Source organism: Dermacentor albipictus, chromosome 2 (assembly GCF_038994185.2).
Source record: "Dermacentor albipictus isolate Rhodes 1998 colony chromosome 2, USDA_Dalb.pri_finalv2, whole genome shotgun sequence".
In the NCBI taxonomy this organism is placed as follows: Eukaryota; Metazoa; Arthropoda; class Arachnida; order Ixodida; family Ixodidae; genus Dermacentor; species Dermacentor albipictus.
In genome coordinates, this window is record NC_091822.1 from 58,654,413 (window position 1) to 58,678,541 (window position 24,129).

At 44.5% G+C, this 24,129-nt stretch overlaps 1 protein-coding gene across 1 annotated transcript in view; it reads right to left on the bottom strand.

Moving 5' to 3' along the window:
• Positions 1-501: 501 nt before the first annotated feature.
• Positions 502-24,129, bottom strand: part of LOC139055938 (chymotrypsinogen A-like) — a 52,866-nt gene continuing 29,238 nt past the window's right edge. The window contains exons 3-6 of the mRNA XM_070533609.1: positions 20,365-20,488; positions 8,455-8,599; positions 3,838-3,971; positions 502-779 (exon numbers count right to left, since the gene is read on the bottom strand). Of these exons, the coding sequence (XP_070389710.1) occupies positions 570-779; positions 3,838-3,971; positions 8,455-8,599; positions 20,365-20,488 (613 nt within the window). The 3' untranslated portion in view covers positions 502-569. The remainder of the gene's footprint in view (positions 780-3,837; positions 3,972-8,454; positions 8,600-20,364; positions 20,489-24,129) is intronic.

Sequence of the window (24,129 nt, forward strand, 5' to 3'; positions counted from 1 at the left end):
GCAATGATTGCTTTTTCATCTGTGTGAAGATGCAAGTGTCTCTGGTAAATAGGATAAATTTTCTCAAAGGCCGCCCACCATAATCTCATTCAACCACGTTCGTACAGTTTCGCATGTATCTAACATAATATCTCGAGTAACAATGTTACCCATTACCTTCCTAATTTTCAGAAAGAGTGAAGACAATGTACAGGGGGTCACAAGAGGATTTATGCATAACACCGAATCGAGGCCAATTACTTCATGGCAGGGCCCAACTCATATTTCCTTCATAAGCAAGACAGTTACACGATGCACGGCAAGCATTGCCTTTCCACTAATTGCTTTCCTACAGCTGAAACATTACTCGTTGAAGTGAAGTGATTGCCGTCAAATTAGGCATTCGTATTAGACGTAAAATTACCGCATAACATTCTGGAACAGGTCGGTTGCAGCAAATCTTGCCGTTTATTCGCTTTCCTAAAATCTATGAGAATCGTTTTCGGGTAATCCCACGCAAAATGCTGGTAATGTTGTTTCACATTTATTGATTGTAGCCAAGATAGAATGCCGCCGCTCTATGAAGGGCGTCACGTTAGAGTGCAGATTCGACGAATCTCTTTCCGCGGAGTCTTAGGATTCATGTACGGCAGGATGAAGTTGTCTATGTAGTGAGACACCTTCGAAAATATCAGTGGGTATTCCAACGCATTGCCGCACGTCCAGGGCCCGCCACTCACGAGGCCAAACAGTGTCCAAGTGCCGTTGCTTCGGTGCACTACTGGGCCACCACTGTCACCCTGTGCAGGAATGAAAACATTACCAACCGCAATTATTTCTTTCCTTTTTTTGCAAAGCACCGCGCAAATGAATCGTGTCATTAACCACAACTTGCCATTCAGCCCCACGGATTCCTGTTCTTGCGGAAACAACTGTACCTTCTATCTCATGTGACTGCACAACAGCTCGAGTTTGCTAACAATGTTTTTACCCGCCGCGGTGGCCTAGCGGCTTTGTAGTGTTGCGCGGCTAAGCACGAGGTCGAGGGATAAAATCCCCGCGGCGTACGGCCACACTTCGATGGGGCGAAATGCCAAAACAGCCCGTGTCCGATGCAGTGGGCGATGTTAAAAATCCTCAGGTCAGATGCCCGAAATTCCTCTGGAGTCCCCCACTATTGCGTGACTCATATTCAAATAGTGGTTTTGGCGCGTAAAACCCCAAAAATTCAATTTAACAATTTATATAAATAGATAGTGTTTGTTCTGTTTCTTTTTGTATGGTTCTATGTATTTTTCTACGTTTTTGTGTTCTTTCATATTTTTTTGTTAACCAAGGCTCCTGTTGAAAGTGCTGACTTGCGAAACCAAGTCTGCATTGATCTGTAATTCACTCACTCACTCACTCACTCACTCACTCACTCACTCACTCACTCACTCACTCACTCACTCACTCACTCACTCACTCACTCACTCACTCACTCACTCACTCACTCACTCACTCACTCACTCACTCACTCACTCACTCACTCACTCACTCACTCACTCACTCACTCAGCTAGTGCTGTAACAGTCATAGGCTAAAATTGAAATGCGTCTTTTTTTATTTCTTATTAAAGATACTGCGGCCCATAACTCTAGCCCAACCAGGAGGTACTACATACAACAGAAGTGCACGTTTGTCCAACAACTTGCCAACAGAACACATTAACACAGCATCTTATTGTAAAGCAGTCATATGGCTCTGTGTCGGTAATCCCTGCGGGAAAAAATTTGATTAGCACAAAAAAGAAATGCTGTTTTCTCTTTTTGTTAGCAACGTACGGACTTCCCAAGAACAAACATTCCTCTACGGTTACCCTTTCTTCTACTCTGTCCTTTTAATTTTAAGCATGCTACTGCTATTGCATGCATGGCTCACTGGATTTTGTTATTTGCACCGCAATGTCCCTACGACTTGGCGAGGCCACAAGAGGTTGTTCCCGTCTTTGACATTTTCTTCTGCCATTCTGCAGAAGCGCTACCACAGTGGCTGTTGAAATATGTGTTGTGTATATTTCTGAGTCCATAGATGGTGCATTTAAGTCGTTACTAAGCGCCCCTTAATTTCCTGTGGTCACGCGTTCGAACATCGCGGTCGTACTTTCGAGATCGACCGCTCGCATAACGTGCTGCACCAAGTACTGCCACAGGCACAAAGCTTTTCTTTGTATGAAGCCTCATGTATGTGCCAACTTTGTATACGCTTCTCTGATCCTGCATCTTTGATACAGTGCTTTCGAAGTACTATTCAGAGACGGCACTGACAAATAATTTTCTCGTCTCTATACTTCCTCCTAGTTATGAAACGTTACTGACAGGGAGTTCAAGTACATTTAAACAATATTATACAATGACAGCTTTGACGAGGATATATAAACCCAGACAGAGCAGTCCGAATATTATCTACATAATAATGAAGGCATCAATGTAGCTCAGGAGATGCGTACATCGTGGGGATAAAGAAGATCACTTATAAATGACTTCGGTTGTAAGCCCTCTAGTAGGAGTAAATCTGGGTACCGATTGGGCTAAGTGTACTGCTCTGGAGCCGCGAACGTGTTTGAAGAGGGCCACCTGTGGCGAATACGCTATTGCGATGTCAAAACAAATATTTTGTTGCACAGATTTTCGCTCCGAATCTATAAATACGTCCACAGCCCGATTTTCGTAATCCAGTTGCAGTTGCAACACGTTAAGCCACCTTCACCGTTACGTATCAGGAAGGACAACGCCTTAGCTGTATTATCTCAGCGTCCAAATGTGCAAAATAATTTGTTTATCCGCATAACGCAGCAATAAGGGGTGTGAAATTTTCTGGACACTAGGCTTCTGGCATACATTTTTGTATGGATGAGAAATTGCTTATACTGTTCAATGCGTGTGTCAAGGAACCTGGTGGAAAATTTGCACGCATTTCCTGGCTTGTTGCTCTCAAAATATGCGTTTTGAATAAACCTATAGCCTTAGCATTGGAAACTACATAAAATCTTTTGCAAGAACTTCGCCAGTTCTACTTCACTCTTTCAGTTCACATTGCAACTGCTTCTTACATTACACTCATTTATGGATAGAAATGATCCTCAATTGAAAGCTATTGATGCGCTCAGTGCCGAACGTTTAGAAGAGAGCAAGGAATGAGAAGGCAAGTGCTGGCTTTATCTCGTATTTCGCACACACTGGTACGCATAATGTTCCTTAGTGCCTCCGTGGCGTGACGCCCTCATCACTTAGCGCAATCTTCTCAAAGCCTATGTGCAAGATACGTTTTCGCGCAGTGAAGATGGCTAATCCAGCCAGCGTACTATCTTTATGTCTATCCCAGTTAGTCGACAGCCATGCGGTGAAGTCCACGAAGGTGTTTCTATTACCGACTGTGCTGTTCCAGAACTGGAAAGCCCCTAATTTATTTCATTCAAGAATAGCTGCTCGTGATAAGATCTTAGTGAATAATTAATCTTTTAAATACGCAAATAATTCACGGAGGCTGCCTATGTTGATAAATGCATTTCCAGCTGTGTATTTTAACCTCCTGGTTTAATAAAGCTTGTTGCTGGACGAGTTGGTCAGTAATACTTAGGAAGAATATAACACGAAACACAGACAAGGACCATAGGTTGCGCTAGTCCATGTCCCTTCACCTCTCGTCCATGCCTGCGTCTCGCATTTTATTCTTTCTAAGCCCCCTGCTTTAAGTTTACTAGTTGGTAGATCTCAGTAATACCTTCTTATATATGTTTGGCATTAGCAAGTACGGGCCCACGCAAGCAATGTTCGTGACTAACACATGCACATTTGTCAATATGCTAACAAAACTTACGAAGCAAGATGATCCATAGACGTGACTTCCGCAGAGGATTTCAGGCCTCAGGAAGGAGCAAACTGAGTGATTACGGGGAAGCTCTTCACTCAACGCTTGCTTGAGCTCTCTGGACTTTTCGATGACTTTGGATTCTGGGTTGAAAAGCAAAGACAGGTGAACGTAAAATGACACGGCTGCTTGATGATCCAAAGCACGCCTGATTCAATAGCACTAGGTGCACCTTGTGAATTCACCTTCAATAAACCCTGACGTTCCTCTCTTTGACAGATCAACTTACATCGGTTTAGTTCAAACCTAGTCGGCGTGAAAGGCCACAAAACCTAATCACCAACCTGCCACATGACAGTTGTTTAAACACTGGCAAGTAATAAACGGCAGTAGCGCTTTTTTTCTCGTTTTGTTATGCGTCAAACACAACAAAGGAACAACATGCGAGCAACAGTCGCTTGCTATCGTTGCGTGAACAAAACTCCGAAGCAGGAAGGCACATTAACTCATAATAGAGGAATATTATATTCACGTGCAATACTCAAATATTCATTTGCGATTATCCTGTATAGCGACTCTTGCCGCGAGGGGAGGTTAGGATAGAAAGGATGCAAAAACAAAACAGTGATGACGCAATGATGTTTGTACACTACTTTACCGTGAGGTAATTAATTATGGCAATGTGTGCGGTTTTTGTTCACTCTTTGTTTATTTATGTTATTTATTTATACATACTGCAGACCCCACATGACATGGTACAAGCAGGACGGACATTTTTTTAAACAAATAACATTGAGTATAACGGTCAACGTACATTGTGTTTTACATACAGAGACAAATAAATAGCAAAAATGGGTACAATGGGTAAATGTACACAATGCTACATGATGGCAAGACGAGCACGCTTTGGTATAGAATTCCATTCAGACACTGTGTGCGGGAAAAAGGGACATTTATAACCATCTGTTTTTGCGAAATATGGCGTCAAAGATCTGCGTTGGTGATGTCGTGTATTTCTTGTTGATTGGGGGGGGGGGATATATGCAATGAAGGGTCAATAGCGAATTTCTGCTTAAGAAGAGAATTCAGGAAGTCCAATCGAAATTGCCTTCTTCTGTACTGAAGTGGTGGTATGTTGTTGGCTATCATTAGTTCCGAAGGAGAGTCCACACGACAAAATTTAGAAAACACGAATCGAATGGGCTTTCTTTCAATTCTTTTGAGTTTATCAATGTTCCATACTATGCTTGCATATTCTATCTTTGGTCTCACGTATCACTGATAGCATAGAAGGTTTACATTTGATGGGGAATTACGAAGCTTGTGTCTTAAAAAACCGCAATTTCTGAAAGCTGAATAAATGTTTTCAACGTGTGAATTCGAAGAGAGGTTAGCAGCGGACGTTACACATAAATATTTGTAGCTGTCGACATGACTAACTGTAGATGAACCTAGGGAGTTAGCATATTGAAAGGGGACTTATTTTCGGTACAGAAATTGAAACTGTTTTTTGTGCATTTATGACCATGCACCACTTGTTGCACCATTGGTGAAAGTAATCTAGATTTTTGTTTAGTTCTTCTTGATCATGCATTGTGCAAACTTCACGGGATAGCATACAGTCATCTGCGAACAATCGAATCTGAACAGATGGATCAATTACAGCTGCGATGTCATTTATACAACACAAAAATAGCAAGGGCCCTAGTACACTGCCTTGTGGCACACCTCACGTGACTGGTAGAAGGCGCAAATTTTGATCCTTGACTGTGACAAACTGCAGTTGATTTCTCAAATATTCAGCCATCCAAGCGACCAACACCTTCAGAAGACCAATTTTGTTTATGTTGTAGATTAGTTTGTCACGAGGGACTTTGTCAAAGGCCTTAGAGAAATCTAAAAAAAAATTGTGTCTATCTGGATATTATTATCAAGACCTCTGTCAAACTCATGCGTAATAGTGACGAGTTGCGTCATGGTCGAATACTTCTTTCTCAAACCGTGCTGAAAATTTGTTAATATGGAGTGTTTGTCAAGGAATTCTGTAATCTGATTGGCAATAATGTGTTCTATAAGTTTACAACAAGAAGAACTTAAAGATATCAGTCTGTAATTAGGTTGTAATAATCTGTCGCCTTTCTTGAAGATAAGGGTTACTCGGCCTGACTTCCAGTCATGCGGCAAGGTTGCTGATGACAAGGAACTATGATAAATAATAAAAAAGAACTTGGCACCACATTCGGCATATTGTCAACGAAACACGTTGGGTAGAAAATAGAAAAACGCCGAATTGAAAAACTATCTACTCAGTCAATTAAGTTACATAAATATTCTGTGTCCAAAACGACCAAAAGAGAAAAAAAAGTATTTTAATTCGGGGACTGACTTGGCAGAGTTTAGAAGGAAAAAGAACAACAACAAATACTACTAAGGACTGTGGCATGCTTCCATTGAAGCGGCAAGCAAATTCCGCCAGCAAAGCCATGATATGTTGTACATCAATTTGCCTACAAAATTTGCCTACAAATTTTGAGGCTCTACATAGTAATAATTTTCATCAAACTTTCTCTTTAGAGATGATATAGTATAAAGTAATTCTGAATCTGCGTGGAGACTTGTTGCTTTCTGTGTAAGCAGAACAAAAAAAATTGCTTCGTAATTTAAGCCCATGATGTAACAGCAAAAAACATAATGCCACCATGACGTTTGCAGCCACAAGCACCAAGGTGAAGCAAATTCATATGGTCACCACCATTTTCATGCAACCTCAGGAATCGCAGTGCCGGAGTTCTCTTTAGGACATTTAGCCTGAAATATTATGGTAAGAGTGACACAGCGGCGCTCTGGCTTCGACGCTATGTTTAATTATTTTAGCGTTGTGTAATTAGCAGAACTATAAATGAACCTTTTTCGCACCGAGTGAACAGACGTAGAGCTTTGGAAGAATTATCTCCCTTTATCAATGAAAGTTTGCGTTGCTTTCTTCGTATCTCGGTGGAGTAAGAACTTGAGCTGGTTCGCGTAGCACATTATCTGGCTGGTCATGAGAAGCCAACAAACAAAGACACCAAGGAAAACATAGGCAAAATACTTGTGCTTAATAATTGAATTACAGGAATGATAACTAAATGTCAATAAAGTGGATCGAAAAACAACTTGCCGCAGGTGGGGAACGATCTCACATCTTCGCATTACGCGTGCGATGCTCTGTATGATACTCTGTGTGCGCTGCGCAATGCAAAGACATGGGATCGTTCCTCACTTGCGGGAAGTTGTTTTTTCATCTATTTTCATTTACATTATTTATCATTCCTGTAGGTAAATTAGTAAGTACAAGTAATTTTGCCTATGTTTTCCTTGGTGTCTGTTTGTTGGCTTTATATGATAAGATTAATAAAAATCTGGCCTCTCGGTTAACCTCCTTTCTTCTCGTTATTGTCTGGCTGGTGCAGCACATTATCCATTTGAAGTACTGTGCTTTAATTATGTATTTACCATGCACACACATGGAGCGTTCGTGTTGATTTGTTATTTTTTTCGTTTTCCTTCAGCTTGTACAGTATACCAATGTGGTGGTATACTGCAGTAGAAATAGTATACTGATTGTATACGACAAGTCGACATCGCACCGTTAATTGAAAAAAGGATCTCTGAGATTGACTTTGGTCTTGTGGTTTAAACGTTGGGTCAATCGCCACCACTTCCATGGTCTGTGGCGACTAAGGAAAGGCAGAACGGATTCCTCGCTCACCGTATAAATTGCGCAAGAAAACACGATGCACCTGTCATTCGCAGTGCGATAAGAAATAATTTGTTCGTTTATTGATGGCAGTGGGACGTAAGAGGAGCAGCGTTGACTGTGATACTGTACTGAGCACTCAGGGGTCATGTACCACTTGGATGAATAGCCAAATTGCTAAGTTGTAGGAAATATGAGACAGCTGCCAGCCTAAAAGAATATTAGAACTGGGAGCTTGGAAAGCGATCTCGTTTACCATCTAGAATGTACGTCCTTGTCAATTCCTGTCATCTTTAACCATTTGTGTAGGGATAGATGTACGGCTGGAATATATGTAGAAAGGCTGTATGGCCCAACTGATACTTCACGGACCTCACGTCAGTATCGCTCAGAATTGATCAGCAAGGAGCTCCTTCCCGAGCGGGGTTACGTGCTTCGTGGGTATCCAATGTCTGGGTAAAGCGAAAATGGGCTATTGAGCTTCCTTTACAGGAACTGGACGCGAGCAGCTATAATCAGAATTTGTGTTGTCCCGACCGCACCTACTTGCATCATGTTAGCGGGTTATGCGAGCCAACCCACCTCTTACAAGCACGTTGATCTATCTCCCCTGAGCGCTGGCTCGAATCCAATCCGCTAGCATTTACTCGAACGCGACGAGGGATTTTCGGCTCGGTTTTATCGGGTTCATGAAAACATAGCTCTGAATAGAAAGGGCAAGGAAGGAGATGGACAATGTATTTCGATGTTGCATTTGTACATGTCCTTGCCGGGGGTACCTACGACTGAATTCTTGACCTGTTATTTACTGTACCAAGGTCAAGCCACGCTCATGCACACGGAAGTGTTTAGAGTACACGAACCACAACGGTAGAATTCTGCCTTACTTCTTGTTGAACCCCATCCGGTGACGTAGAACTTGGCTCCCTCAGGAAGTTCCTCTTTGTGGCTCGGAAGGCATACTGGGGATATCGTCCGCGTGAAGGTCACGTTGTCCCGCAGTTTGATGATGGCGATGTCATCTGAGTTAACCTAATAAATTAGAAAAAAAAAACAGGACTCACGGTATTATAAATATGACCATATATTTTGGCAGTAGTGCATATGAGTGTATATGAACATGCAAAGTGAGTAGGACTTACGTTGTCACCCTAAAATTTGCGATGCTGCATGCGTGCCATATACAGGGCGTTTCGGCGAACCCTCTCAATTTTTTTTCAAAAATTGCCTGTGGCAGATGGCACGATTCTACTCCATGAGCTGGTCTATTCGAAGAGGCGGACACTACATGCACAAGAAATCATAATGCATAATTGACTAAATTTTAAAAATCACTCCTTATGTTCCTAACTAATTATTTTATGGCACACGTTAAAGTTTACACATTCTAGCGGGTGCGACTGCAAGGAATATCCACTTGAAAATAACTGTCGGGGTGACATCACTTGCGAAATATGCGTCTTGAAACTTGCTATCTCAATAGTAATTTTGTGGCGTGAAACTGCTAATATTAATATCTAGAAACTGGTGTCATCCTGAGAACTGGTTCCAAGTGGATCCGCCTTGCGAACTCCACGGCGAGAATTTGCAAGTTGCAATATGTGCTATAAGGTATTTAGTGAAATGCTAATTATTGAATTTGTTACTTAAAAGGAAGAGGAATGGACACCGACCAAAATGGTTTAAAATAGTTATTTACGTTTATTATTTTAGTTTCATTGTGAACAAGGCTGCCGTGGGGTAGCCAAAACGTAAATAACTATTTTAAACCATTTTGGTCGGTGTCCAGACCTCTTCCTTTTAAGTATGCATCATCCCGACCAGACGGACTTCGTTCATACTCTCGACTTTATCCATTAGTGAATTGGTGTGAATTAGTCGATTATCTATTTCAATATTTTGTGTGAGTAATATCCGCCTGTTCGAGTACATCAGCTCATGCACTAGAATTGTGATATCTGCCACAGGCAAAAAAAATTGAACGTGTTCACTAAAACACCTGGTATGTAAGCACCATGTGATCAAGTCACCGTCATCGTCGTCATCATCGTCTTCGTCATCATCATCATCATCAGCTTGGTTACGCCCACTGCAGGGCAAAGGCCTCTCTCATACTTCTCCAACTACCCCGGTCATGTACAAATTGTGGCCACGTTGTGCCTGCAAACTTCATAATCTCATCCACCCACCTAACTTTCTGCCGCCCTCTGCTACGCTTCCCTTCCCTTGGAATCCATTCCGTAACTCTTAATGACAATCGGTTATCTGCCCTCCTCATTACGTGTCCTGCCCATGCCTATTTCTTTTTCTTGATTTCAACTAAGATATCATTCACTCGCGTTTGTTCCCTCACCCAATCTGCTATTTTTTATCCCTTAACGTTACACCTATCATTCTTCTTTCCACAGCTCGTTGCGTTGTCCTCAATTTAAGTAGAACCCTTTTCGTAAGCCTCCAGCCCCGTACGTGAGTACTGGTAACACACGTGCGGGGTGCAGCGGTGGCGTACAGGTAGAACACCCGCCTCGCGTGCACGTGGTTCGTGGTTCGAATACCGGTGCCGCGCAAGCTTGTAATTGGCATGACCTTGCGAATGTAACATTCGGGGTTCCTACCAGCTCGCTATACGGCTTAGTTTGCTAAAAAGTCTCGTGCGTTCCCTTATAGGAAGGGCCACGAAACGTTTAAGCCAGAGGTGTACGTATTGATGAAGACTAGTTACGGTGTTGAAGGTCGGATTATACGGAAATAAATACATTTTAGTGAAAATAAATTTGTCAGTTTAAGTGGCAGTCCTTGGCTTAAGCTATGAACGCTAGTCAAACACTTCTACTGGCTAGATTTGCTTATTTTAGTTAGTTCCGTCGGTTTTCTAGCATATTACTCAGAAAAACAATAAAATTCAGACACACACGAACAGCATAGTGCCCGTACAGTTTGTGTGTGTCTCAATTTTATTGTCTTGTCCTCTGCGCGCTAGTAATTGCTGTTGAAATCATTTACCAACAAGCCCAAGAAGCTACGCTGCTGAATCCAGGAAAGGACCAATATAACTATTTTATGATTACAATTTTTCTTTTACTGCTACGACTCCGGGGGCAAGTATATTGCATTTAAAAAACATTAGGATTTCCTGTTTTCAAGCAAGCTCCTTTACATTTCCCGATAGCACAGATATCTGTGACGTTGAGGTGGTCTGGAGAGCACTATTCCTCACAAAGCGCCCTCTATTCTGGTGATGTGACGCAACCGAAACTCCAGTATTTCTGTGAATCTGTGTTGACTTCTCTGCATATTGTTGCAGGAAGAAAGCAGGCCCATGAATGTAAAATAATGTATATTTACAAGTGAGGTTAATGGAGTTCAGGCAAGTGCCAGACTTCGTTTTCCTCTCGACCAATCCAACTTCTTCCTTCACTTCACCGCAACATCACCGCGGATCCGGACTAAGGTGCTCGGCAGGGCGATATTGCGCGACAAAACCACGTCAGTAAGCGGCGACACGACGTACTCGCCATCAGGTACGGGAGGACAGAGCGTCAGGAGGACATTTGTAGCCGCTTGTGGAGACAGCCTTACAAACTCAGCTGAACATAAGCGGTGTGAAGCGCAAGTTGTTACGTCGGCAGGAATCGGCAGATCCAACTGTACAACACCTGTGGAGCAGTCAATTTGGGCAGAGTGTTTGGAAAGAAAGTCGAGGCCGAGAATTAGGTCGTGCGGATAGTGTTCAAGGACGATAAAGAGAACAACGGTATAATGGCCCCCAATGGTCACACGTGCAGTGCACATTCCAAGGACAGGTGAAGTACTCCCATCGGCCACTCGCACAGTGCCCAGTACGGCGGGTGTCAGAACCATCTTGAGCCTTCGGCGGAGAGCAGCGCTCATAACTGAAAGCTGCGCTCCTGTATCAACAAGAGATCTAACAGGAACACCATCAACTTCAATGTCCAGTAGGTTTCCACACGTAGGCAGGGTCAACAGAGGATTTGTGGGCCGGGTCGTAGATGCAGCTTCACCTCCGGGAGCTACACAGCCTAGTTTCCCGAAGTGAAGCGACCGGTTGCAGAAGGGGACGAAGAGCGGTGAACGAGAGGCGAACGGGACCTACGACCTTGTGGAGACGGGGAGCGGCTAGATCTTGGTGGAGCACTGTCGGCGCTGATGTTCCTAGACGGCGGATAGGGCGAGAAAGTGCGATTGTTTGGTATTTGGCGGTAGTGACTCGGAGACGACCACCGAGGAGGCGACGACCAGTGGTTACGGCAATGACGGGCGATGTGTCCAATACCGGAACAATTAAAGTATGGGTTTATCATCCGCTGTGCGCCAGTCAGCTGGGTTGCGACGGCGTGACGGAAAGCTTTGCGACTGGGAGCGAGCGGCCGGAGAAATCTGGTAGGTGTTTGTATGGCGGACAGAGCAGAGAGATGGAATGCCCAAACTTGCTATTTCCTCCCAAACGACCGCTTGTATAAGGGAGATAGCGGGCACGCTTTCCCGACAGTCGGGACGAACTGGAGCCGGAGCCATGGCCTCAAGCTCACGGTGAACGATGCGCGTGATATCTTCCGGTCCTGCGGGCTGAACGAACCGCGGCGGGTCTTCGCAAGAAGATGTCGCGGCGGTATTGGGCAGACGGTCGAAAGTTTGAGCGACGCGGCGGCCCTTCGCTTGTTCGAAGCACCGGCACTTCTTTACAATTGCATCCACAGTGGCACAATCCTTACACATTAGGAGATTGAAGGCATCGTCTGCAATACCTTTAAGTATGTGACCAATCTTGTCTGCCTCGGTCATGTTGTCATCAGCCTTGCGACAGAGGGCCAGCACATCCTGTATGTACATGACATAGTATTCTGTGGACGTCTGAGCGCGGCACTCAAGTTCTTTTTTAGCTGCCAGCTGATGACCGACGGGTCTACCAAACAGGTCTCGCATTTTTTCTTTGCAGACATCCCAGCTCGTTAGGTCAGCTTCGTGTGTGTCGTACCACTGCTTCGCAGTTCCTCTTAGATAAAATATCACGTTTGCAAGCATCATTGTTGGATCCCACCTGTTGTTGTCGCACACTCGCTCGTAGATCGTAAGCCAGTCCTCGACGCCGGCGTTGTCCGTGCCACAAAATGTCCCTGGGTCCCGCGGGTGAGTGAGGATGACCGTTGGCACGGGCTGCTGAGGCATTGTCGCTTGTGTCGGTTGATTTGCCATTGTGGCGGCAGGTAGATGACGTCCGCTGCGAAGTTCCGTGATTGTACCCCGCACCTCCACCAAAATGTTGCAGGAAGAAAGCAGGCCCACGAATGTAAAATAATGTATATTTACAAGTGAGGTTAATGGCGTTCAGGCAAGTGCTAGACTTCGTCTTCCTCTCGACCAATCCAACTACTTCCTTCACTTCACCGTAACAATATTGTTTGCACTTCAGTAGTGAATAAGTGTAGACAGGTAAATGTAGCACGCTCAAGAATAAAATGTCTCAATACGCGGGACAAAAGAGTGCTTTAGTACAGCGTAAGTGGTACCTTGCTGCACGCAAGGAAACAACGGGGTCAAACTGCACATGGTCCAGATGCTGCTTGAGCTTTGGGCTTTGAATGCCAACGCTAATAAACAGAATTTAGCGTGCAGCGCTGACGCTCGCGAATATGGTTTAGCGTTGGAAGCATGGCTGTGCCTTCCAGGCGAGATGGCTTCGCTTCTGATCAATGAAGTCGTTGTCCTGCGCGGTTTGGTTCGTTCGTTCCTGACAGACGCTTGTATTTGATTTAGACTGGTGTCAAATGATGCTTCGACAGCAATTATTGACAACTGGGCGCTGTTTCGGAAATCGGCCGTCAATTTTTCGCCGCTATAGCGTTAACAAGAACGGCTGTAGTATGTGCATGGCGTCCGAGATTTGGCATCACGAGCGAAAAGTTACGCGCGAACACAAATCTAAAATACCATAAAATATGGATATACAGACGTGCAGATGGCACCGCAGACTAAGTCACCACAACTCACCGGAAAACTAACTGCCGCCGTGGCCTTTGCTGGGCTCACAATATGGGGCCCTATAACGTAAAAGTATTCCAATATGTTTCTATTCCAATTTCCTGACGTCAAATTTGCGTAACCACCGACGCAAGCACCGGGCGGTCACCCGCAGGGTTGCCTGAACAGACCAATCAAACGCTCTCCTCGTTCATTGGAGGTCACTTATGTCTACTTGAAAAACGAACAACATTGACTACACTGAGCGGTTCGTCATATCTAATTGGCTGACAAGAGGCGAGGAGAGCGCTCAAGTGAAAAGGAATTCACTTGGGCAGAGCCAGTGCACTGAAAATCGTTAACCGGATGAAGAGGGTGGTGCCGGCGTCTGCGATTGGTCGGCTTTGCCATACTTAGCTTCTGGTGGCTGGTCGAACATCGCGACGGCATGCAACGGAAGCTTAAGAATGACGCTAAAACTGACCCTCAGCAAAGAAGGGTTGGCAGAGTGAGGTAGTGAACGAGCCGAAAGTGCTTGAAGACGCTACACGGTCACGCAAGAAGATTTATTATACGCAAATACACCCATGCTCTCCGGCAGGTGCGAGTAGCCAGCGTCTCAGCGATCGGCGGCAGCCATCTTTTATTCATTTTGGAACGGGGCTGCCTGCGGCTATTCCGAAAGAAATTCAGTTTTGTTCGGCATATTAATGCATCTTTATCGCGTACACGTCACTTTGACGCGGTGAGTTTGTGCGGTTTTGTGACATCGCGTGACAGGCAGGTGAAGTGGCTACATCCCGAAAACTTTTTACCAATAGCCGAGGGCTAATGGCGAAAAGGGGTCGAATCAGAAATAACTGCTTTTCTTTTTTCTGTCAAATCATGCATAATCAGTGTGTACACATCATATCAGATGGGGAGGTATTGCGGTTTTCGTGACGTCGCGTGACAGACAGGTGAAGTGGGGGGTGGTCGGAAAAAGTTTTTCACCAATCGCGGAGGGCTGATTGCAGAATTGGAATAGAAAGGTTTGGAATAGTTTTACGTGATAGCGCCCATGAATACATCATTCCAATATATTGGCATCTTGCGTACATTAGGGGCGCTATAACGTAAAACTATTCCAAACGTTTCTATTCCATTTCTGCTATCAGCCCTTCGCCATTGGTCAAACACTTTTTTCAACCACCCCCACTTCACCTGTCTGTCACACCACGTCACAAAAACCGCGATACCTAACCATCATATATTATGTGTACACAGTGATTATGCATGAATTGATCGAAAAACGAAAAGCAGTTATTTCTGATTCGACGCCTTTTTGCCATTAGCCCCTGCTATTGGTAAAACGTTTTCGGGCTGCACCCACTTCACCTGCCTGTCACGCGACGTCACAAAACCGCAGAAAGCCATTGCGTCAAAGTGACGTCTACGCAATAAAGATGCATTATATGCCGAAAAAAACTGAATTTTGTTCTGAATAGCCGCAGGCTGCCCCGTTCCAAAAGGAATAAAATATTGCTGCTGCCAATCGCTCAGGCGCTGGATACTCGCACCTGCCGGAGAGCATGGGTTTATTTGCGTATAGTAAAGCTTCTTGCGTGGCCACGTAACATTTTCGAGCTCTTTCGGCTCGTTTACGAGCTCATAGGGCCAACTCTTCTTTGCTCATGTTCCGTTTCAGCGTTATTCTTAAGCTTCCGTTGCATGCCGCCGCGATTTTTGACCAGCCACCGCAAGCTAAGTATGGGAAAACGGACCAATCGCAGACGCCGGCACCACCCTCTTCATCGGGTTATCGATTTTATGTGCACTGGCTCTGCCCCATCAAATCCCTCTCCACTTGAATGTTCTCCTCGCCTCTTGTCAGCCAATTAAATACGACAAGCCGCTCAGTGTAGGCAATGTTATTCGTTTTTCAAGCAAACAAAAGTGGCGTCCTATGAAAGGGGATAGCGTTTGATTGGTTTGTTCAGAAAACCCTGCCGGTGGCCGCCCGGTGCTTGCGTGTGTGGTTACGCAAATTTGATGTCAGAAGATTGGAATAAAAACATATGGGAATAGTTTTACGTTATAGCGCTCTAGGTTTACTTGTACTTTGAGAAATTTTACATTTAAGGGGTCTCACAGCTGTTTGCGGTTGAGTGGGCTTTCCCTTTGGTTCCGTTATTTTAAAGGACTACTTTCTGCAATGCTCTAAAACGCACGATATCACTGGCGTTGTGTCGGTCACTAACACTAACGGAAGCATATTACGCTACACTAAAGCTCTCTAAAGAGGCGCTCGTGTTTTTCGTCTTGCTTTCTCTCCCGTCTATTGCGCCGCTTTTTTCTTTTTTGGAAATCTTTGCGTTTTAGGAGTCGCCAGAAACGGCGACTCGTTGAAGTTAGAGTATAGGGTTATTTTAGTAAAATCAGCTTTTAAAATATTGCGGAAATGCCAGCTTGACAAGCTGCCCCGCTTTGTTCTTTTCGCACTTTGTGATCACAGCCATGGCGCCTTTATACTTATATTTTGCAGGAAGATATTTATGAGCAATATTCCTTGTCGTACTAATAACTTACTCCTTAAAAAGTCAAGTGACTTCAAAAGTATATTCAGGTGCTTACAACGCATTACGGACGGCGCTAACTGCTTTTGGAGCTGACTTTTTTTAAATAGGAAACGACTTATCAGGCGAAGAAAATCAATCACGACTAAGCCACAAATAAGTTTCTCGATAGCTATTAAACAGAATTGTTAGGCCTTGATTTTTTAAGGCTGTCATCACAGGTTTACAAGCAGGGTTACAAATACAATCTGAGGCAAGTAGTTTCAAAATATTTATGTGAAAACTCACTATTTACATTATAGCAACAATAAACAGCTGTGACGCCAAACACATCGAGCACAATTAAAGTCGTTCTAGGGATCACAGGAACCTCACAATATTTACATAGGACAGGAAATCAATCGAAATAACGCATATGACAAAGACTACGTGCCACCGCACTCCCTAAGTCCTGGTCTTCTGCGCCTTGCCTTTACTACTTCTAGCATGAACCAACTAGCCCAAGCAAGAGTTTTACTTGAGTTATTACGAAAGGCTTATATTCTCGACGAAGAGTGACAGTGACTGCTGACTGTAACGTGCAGTTTACACGACAGAGCACTATCTGAATATTAACAATGGGAATGGATGTCAATTGGTACAAATTGTTATAAAGGCAGAATCAGCTGATCAACAATCATATCAAAAGTGATAATTACGCCATAAAATGAATGGGAGCAAAGTACTCAACAAAAACTCAGGACCGAAAAAATATTTACCTACTTAAAATTGAAATATTCAAACGATACTACATCAGCTAATTCACTTCTTTGCATTATAGACGTATGTACAAACGAGACGCAGGACATAAAGGAAAATTCACTGTATTTCAATGCAGGGAAATTGCGTCTCATCTGCCGTGGTGGCGTTGTAGCTTGGGCGCTGCGCCACCAAACCTGAGGGCGCTAGGATCCAATTCCCGCCGCGGCAGGCGCATTTCAATATGCAGAAATAACCGAGCACCATGCATTACGTGAACTTTAAAGAACAAGTGGTCAACATCAATCAGGAGCACTTCACTACGGCATGCCTTACAATCATGTCGTGGTTTTTGAAAATAAAACTACAATATTTATTCTAAAAATCTGCGTCTCGTACAGAAGCCGTAGGACGGAGCCTAAAGCGAGTAATGGACTTGATGCCCTGACCTGATTATTTGAGTCAGCTGTGGTGGCATGCCAGATGAGTCAATACTCAACACTGAAATCAGGTGTTCGTCCGTTAAATTATCCCTCTATCTCAACTTAGGATTTTTCGTACTTAAGCAAGCTTGATTAAAAAGGTACATGCGTTCCAGATTGACACGCATCCCTGGATAATTGCGTTAGGTTCGGGAACTGGTTAGCGCCAAGTAATTTACAACAGTCCATTAGGCTTTTTGTCTTGATTTCCTTTCACCGCGGTTCAATTAGTTCTAGTTCAAAGAAGCCTGACAGTGCATCCCTATAGCAGTTAAATGAATTTTCGAAAATTTGTAGCTGACGAAGTGGGCCAGAACGAATTTTTCTTTAACTACGAATCGTCACTTGCAAGAAATTTGTGCAGATTTCCTTTTAAGCTTAGCGCTACATACGGACGGATGTCAATTTTTTCTTTCGTGAACCTTCCTCCGCCTCGGGGAATTCCGCAAGCTGATTTGCTGTGTTCATTTTCCTTGTGCTTCAAATTCTCGATAAATTAGTCCTCGCCCTGCGACCTGCTAGACTCGTGATTAGTTGATACGGAAGGGGGACCGCCACGGAACGGCGTTACTCCCGGTTTTGAATCGCGGCCCAGGACGAACTTTTCTTCAACTACGAAGCTTTGTTTTGGAGAAACGCGTGTGGCTTTCTTTTGTAGCTTCGTGCTACATGCAGGTGGGTGTCAATTTTTCCATTCATTAACTTTCCTGTACCTTCCGGAATTCTGCTAAACTGGCTTGCCATTTGTAGTTCCCCCTTGCTGACATGGTGATCAGAGCAGCACTGCCAAATTTCTGTGGGTAGATTGCTGATAATTCTTGTCGCAAATAGCAAAGGAATTGCTGTATTAGTCTCGAAAGTTATCCTTAAATTGCAGCGGAAATGCTCCTACTATCGACTTCATGCCTGCTTCTCCAAAGCTGTAGTTTTGTCCAGAAGCCTTTCATGTCCATCTACAGGTTGTGAAAGACGTGTGCCTCTCCTTCAAGCTTGGCACTTAGCTTATTCATATGGTACATTATGTCGACGCTGAAGATCGTTTTCTAGAGCCAGTCGTTGGCTCGGGACGATCCCGCAACTAAGCCAAACATTTCTGCAACTGAGCCATCGAGCTGCCGTACCATACGCCACGTCCACTAACTCGGATTCCGGATCCTTCACAAATTCCCGGAACTGGCGACGATAGGCCTCATGCGACCTGATAAGAGTAACAGCTGGCCAACAGGTTTTCTTCCAAAGGACATCCCCACGAATTTCTCACCCGTGCCTGGTCGTGAATCATGCAGGGAAATTACGTTCTTTACATTGCGAATGAGACAACACCTACATATCTTATTGTTTTCCCCCATGGGAGTGTGTTTTTCAAGCTCAGAACTTTTTTTCGTCCAATCAACTGTGGCATATTTCAGTTTGTCCCAATGTAAGCTGTAGGCGGATGCGGTCTTTTCTAATTATTTACAGGGGTCCTCCCTTGTTACCGCACCGCGCATGTTGCGGACTGAGGGAACGAGCTTTATACTATGAGGGGAACTTTTGACATGATTTAGTTTCGCGGGCATAAAGCTAGAGAAAGCGCTTTTGGTCGTTTATTAATTTTATTTGATTTCAACGCTCCCAGTTTAACACAAACAACGCGCCTATGCACACAAACACATATTACGAAGGCAGTCAAACGGTTCATTATTGCACCCTGGTATGTTGCCACCAATGACTCAAATATTTGTTGACCTGTTTACGACGTGTTCTTACAGCAGCGGCTGGCTCCGATACAACTTCCTTCGGACGAGGCACTCTGGCGCCGACTGGCGAGATACGCGCTGTGGGCAAAGTGTGTGTGATGACTCTTCAGGCACCATATCTAATCTTCAAGGTACACACACTGCGCGCGAGCTACATGCTCGATTATGAGCATGATTTCGTGCTCCTCTAGTTACTTCAAAAAAGTAGTCCTCTCCTTCCTATAAACATTATAGTTGGCATAGCACTCTTTGCAGACTGATTAGAATGGCAGTCCCACGGTCACGCAACTTTCAACTAGCCATTGGTCTCACCGACGAACATTTTTTGCAAACATGCCCACGGCCTTTATTTAATCACATCCCAGTCGCAGGGCAATGCGCTCAACTTTACTTGAAAAAGGTGAACTTGGTATAGCTTTTTCCATGCCGAAGGCGGAACTCATCGCGATAATATAGGTAGTTAATAATAAATCCATGCTACAACATGACAGTGTATCGCATGAGTTATTTGAGAACGTCTAAGGATTGGCTGTAGACAACCTTTTCGGAGTTCTAAATGAAACGTGAGAATGTGGAGACTTCCTGAACGAGTGGAAACACGATATCGTCATTGCGGTTCTCGAAGCAGCAAAATACTTTACACCTCTACGTACAATATTGTTTGCGCCAACTAAAAGTATGAGCATGTCATGCTAACATGCATGAGCTGGCGACACGAGGCGAACGCGCACTAAGATGTCACATTGGCTTAAGGCGATTGGTACGCATAACAAATCACTTACATCGACAGGTACAATATATAACTAATGTTTCGGGATAGTATAAGTGGATTCACCTCGATTTTGGCATGAGGTTCTAAGTCATGCGGTCATAGGAAGTAGCACCATCGAGCACATGTGCGGTTCAGTGTGCAGAAGCTATTTCGCCAGTGCTGCCTCGGCTTCGTGGCTTTTCGCGAGTTAATCTCACTCAGAAACGCCAGCTACTGGCATGCTGCGGCCATTAGCGGCTCTCGATGAATCGTGCGTAGAATTACAGAAATTTCTGAGATGTGCATCGCAAATATGAACCGCGGAATAACGGGAGATGCCCTGGCGGAATTGTCAAAAAATTGTTGGAATTTTCTATCTTATTCTCTGGCACAAACCAAACGATCTGTTACATACTCATACCCTCACTAAATAAAATACAAATTGACCTGCAAGGCAAGGATCGTCCATTTCGAGAAAAAATTATCGCCTTTTCCAGCGAAAAACAAAACAAAACAAAACAAAAAGCACCGGAAACAAGTGACAGAAACTTGCCCCGCTTGTCCTGAAAAGTGGATGGGCGCACACTTCGTCGACCTTGTACACAACCTCCGTATTGTCTTTAGCAATACGAGCATACGAACCCAAGTGCACCCTCACAGTTGTGGCCAGCTTGGACCTGAAAGAGGAGCGTCACGTGTGTAAGCTTCTCTCAATAACATTCTACACCCTGCAAGAAGAACTGCAAGAACTGAACTGTATTACACGATATTAAATTGAAGAATGGGGGATAAAAATATAACAGTGGTTCTAGCCAAAAACAGTGTGTTTTGGGAGGTGGCTTACGTCTCGAGGCTCAGCCATAGTTGATGCGCGGCAACATAAGCGGCCACCATAAGTTACCTAACTTTCATGAGGGGGGCCGGTCCTCCATGCTGTCGTTTATTGGGAAGGTTGCTTTCCCGGAATGGGACTTTCTGCTGAGGCGCCAGTTTGGAGATAATTCATTACTGAGCGCTGTAAGATGGGGGTAGTCGAGCCTTTCGTACTTATAACAAATAGTGGCTTGCCGCTCTTCGCGTGTTCAACGCAAACAGTTTTCATTGGGTTGGATTTGCACCCGCGCCTTAGACCAACTTACCAAATCCGAGCACGCGTGATCTTAAGGGACGTGAAAGTATGTTGGCATCCACGAAGATGACGGCCTATGGGCTTAATACAAAATTTCCCCTGATTTCTGAGTAACATTTAGCGTTCATAAGCGATAAATGATGATGTCAGCTATAATTTCCTGTTATCTGAGGTGAAAGACGAACGTTTACTGATAAGTAATCGCGCTTTTTTCCATAGGTTCTCAATGCGAAAGTCTTAGGCGTAAAGGCGAAGGATTTTGGCTGGCGTATCGTAATCTGGACTGCCTTGGCTCATAGTGACAACTGATTTTGTCAGTATCTCTATTCCCTCATTGGCTATTAATTTCATTCAGATATAGCTTTAGACGTGCAACAAGTGGAGACATGTATTAAAGCTATTGTTTAACATCGCTGGCTACACAGTGTAGCCATTACACATATTTTATAGATGAATGTATAGGTGCAGAAGTATGCAGCTGCGGCCAGCTACACAAAGCCATTTTTATGGCACAAGTGTGCCATGAAAATTACGCTTTCTACACTGCTCGATGAGTGTAATAGCAGATGACAAAACAAACAGTCAGGCATTGCACACACGTACAGCCATTTCGTCGGCAACTATTGGTACTGCCTTCGTACTGTACTAATCCATAGATATCCAGGGAAAAGACGAGGAAGGCTAGAGATGGAAAGTCAAGACCATGAGCAAAAGGAGAACAAGGTGAAGGCCGAAGTCAACGTTGGTTCCGGCTTTCACATTTTTCTCGTTTTGCTCATTGTCTCTGCAGATAGAACACGAGGACGGCCAACGTTCGCTGCGCGGACGGATGTGAAGTGCTGGCACGTCCTTGTGAAAGGAGTAACATACACGGGTGTGCCAACTCGCCCACCTTGCACTGCCTTTGTCGCGTCCAACTAACGTTCCAACGATAACAAGGGCCCATTAAGGCACCGTACCCTCCTTTCTTCTTCATTGGTTTTCAAAATACTATCCCCACATTCTGCCTTCCCCAGTTGGAATCGCCGAAAATTTATGCCTTGCAGTGGTTGAGAAACAACATTTTCGAGAGCCCCCTTCGGCTCTCAAAATATCAAGTGACCGGATGGTGCGCTTTTGGTGTTGTCGACGTTGAGCGGTATATGAATGCGTGCGTTCGTGTCTTGCGACACTAGTTTCCAAGAGCGAAACATTTTTTATCAGCGAAGTTACCCATAGCTGTTTGACCAATGCAGCTATGCACGCTAGTAACAAGATTCCACTCAAGTACAGAAGTTGGGACGCATCATCAGGCCAGTCGGAACTCCTACCATGTGGCAAATAGGAAGGTTGCCATATCTTTCATGGAGAAAAAATTGACATAGTCGCGGCTTGTGCATTTATGGACAGGCTATTTCATCATCCTTGCTGCAATATGAACAAATGGAAGTTGTCGTTGTGATTGGATCATTCACAATGAATTTAGATTCAGGTTGTCTAGATTTATTCCTGAAATGTGACTTGCACGTTGGCGTTTAGGGTTCAGGTGAGGGACCGTACGTAGCCAGTGGGTGCTAGGTCAGTCGAAGGGTGAAGTCGGGTGCTTTTCGTCACGCAATGTAGAAGGCGACAAGCACCCTACTCTAATTGGCTACAATTCAACCCGCCAAGAGCAGCAAGAAGTCTCTTAACCTTTTCCTTACACTACTAGCCTGCTTGAAGTGTACGTGAAGAACATATCTGAATTGATTATATTATTTCTCAAGAAGCACACTTGGAATTCTTCCCGGCCTTAGCATGGGTGCTGCAGGCGGGTGAAGCTAACTCAAATTGATAACCAATATACGTTAAATGGCGTCTTCCACGAAGTAACTATGGAGCGCAATGTAATCGCTAGCTAAAACACCATAGACGGGGCGTTCCCGTTCAAATTATTTGATATATTTCTTATGCTGCCTCATACATACCATCGAAGCTCCTGAGGATATTGAACTACTCTTACTGCAATTGGCATTCTTTGAAAACAAACGTAGCCCAGTGTTCGGTATGTAACTAACCTCTTTCCCAATAACCAGTAACCCAAGTCATCTACTAGCTTGAGTCGCTTGAGTTGCTTGAGTCACTACTTTTTGCCAAGCAGGCAATATGGACACAATACGCACCCGAACAGACAATTAGGACTGGCTGCTGCATGGCCTAGTGGTAAACTTGGGTCACTGGGCCACTAGGCAGGCGGCCGGACAGACAACTTCGGCAATGCGTATGCGATATTGGAAGAAAAAGAAATGGGCATGGGCAGGACATGTGATGAGGAGGAAAGATAATGGATGGTCATTAAGGGTTGCGGACTGGATTCCAAGAAGAAGGGAAGCGTAGCAGGGGCGGCAGAAAGTTAGGTAGGAGGACGAGATTAAGAAGTTTGCAGGGACAGCATGGCCATAATTAGCACATGACCGGGTAGTTGGAGAAGTATGGGAGAGGCCTTTGCCCTGCAGTGCGCGCAGCAAGGCTGACGATGATGATGATGATGTGATATTGATACGTGCCCGCTCTTGGCAGATCCCACAAAATAGATTCTGTAGTGTACAGCACCAAATGTACAGCGCAAGATGCAGGAAAAAAGGGGAAGCAGGAGAGGAAAGAGGGCGCCACCTCAGTGTTCTTTCCCCTCCTGTCTCTTTTAATCACACACCCATCGTAAGAAACATTGACACCACGTGGTTGTTCAGTGGCTACGGTGTTGGGCTGCTGAGCACGATGTCACGGGATCGAATCCCGGCCACGGCGGCAGCATTTCTATGGGGGCAAAATGCGAAAACATCCGTGTACTTAGATTTAGGTGCGCGTAAAAGAACTCGAGGTAGTCGAAATTTCTGGAGTCCTCCACTACGGCGTGCGTCATAATTATAAAGTGGTTTCCGCACGTAAAACCCCATCATTAATTTTTTTAAAACATTGCTAATAGCATTAACGTCGTCAATCATCTCCGAAGAATGGATTGCATTTCCAGTTATTTGTCGCATTCAGCTTGCTCCCGTCAACGCCCCTCAGTTTGTTGCTGATTTCATGCTTTTTCAGGTACTTGCTACGTTTATCGCAATAAGCCACTTTTGCGCAATCGCCATAACCGCCGCCGAACGTCTTCGGATGCGGCGGCGCATCCGCGGTGCGCTCGACCAGTGTTGGATGGAGTGCACGGGATCCTGTGTG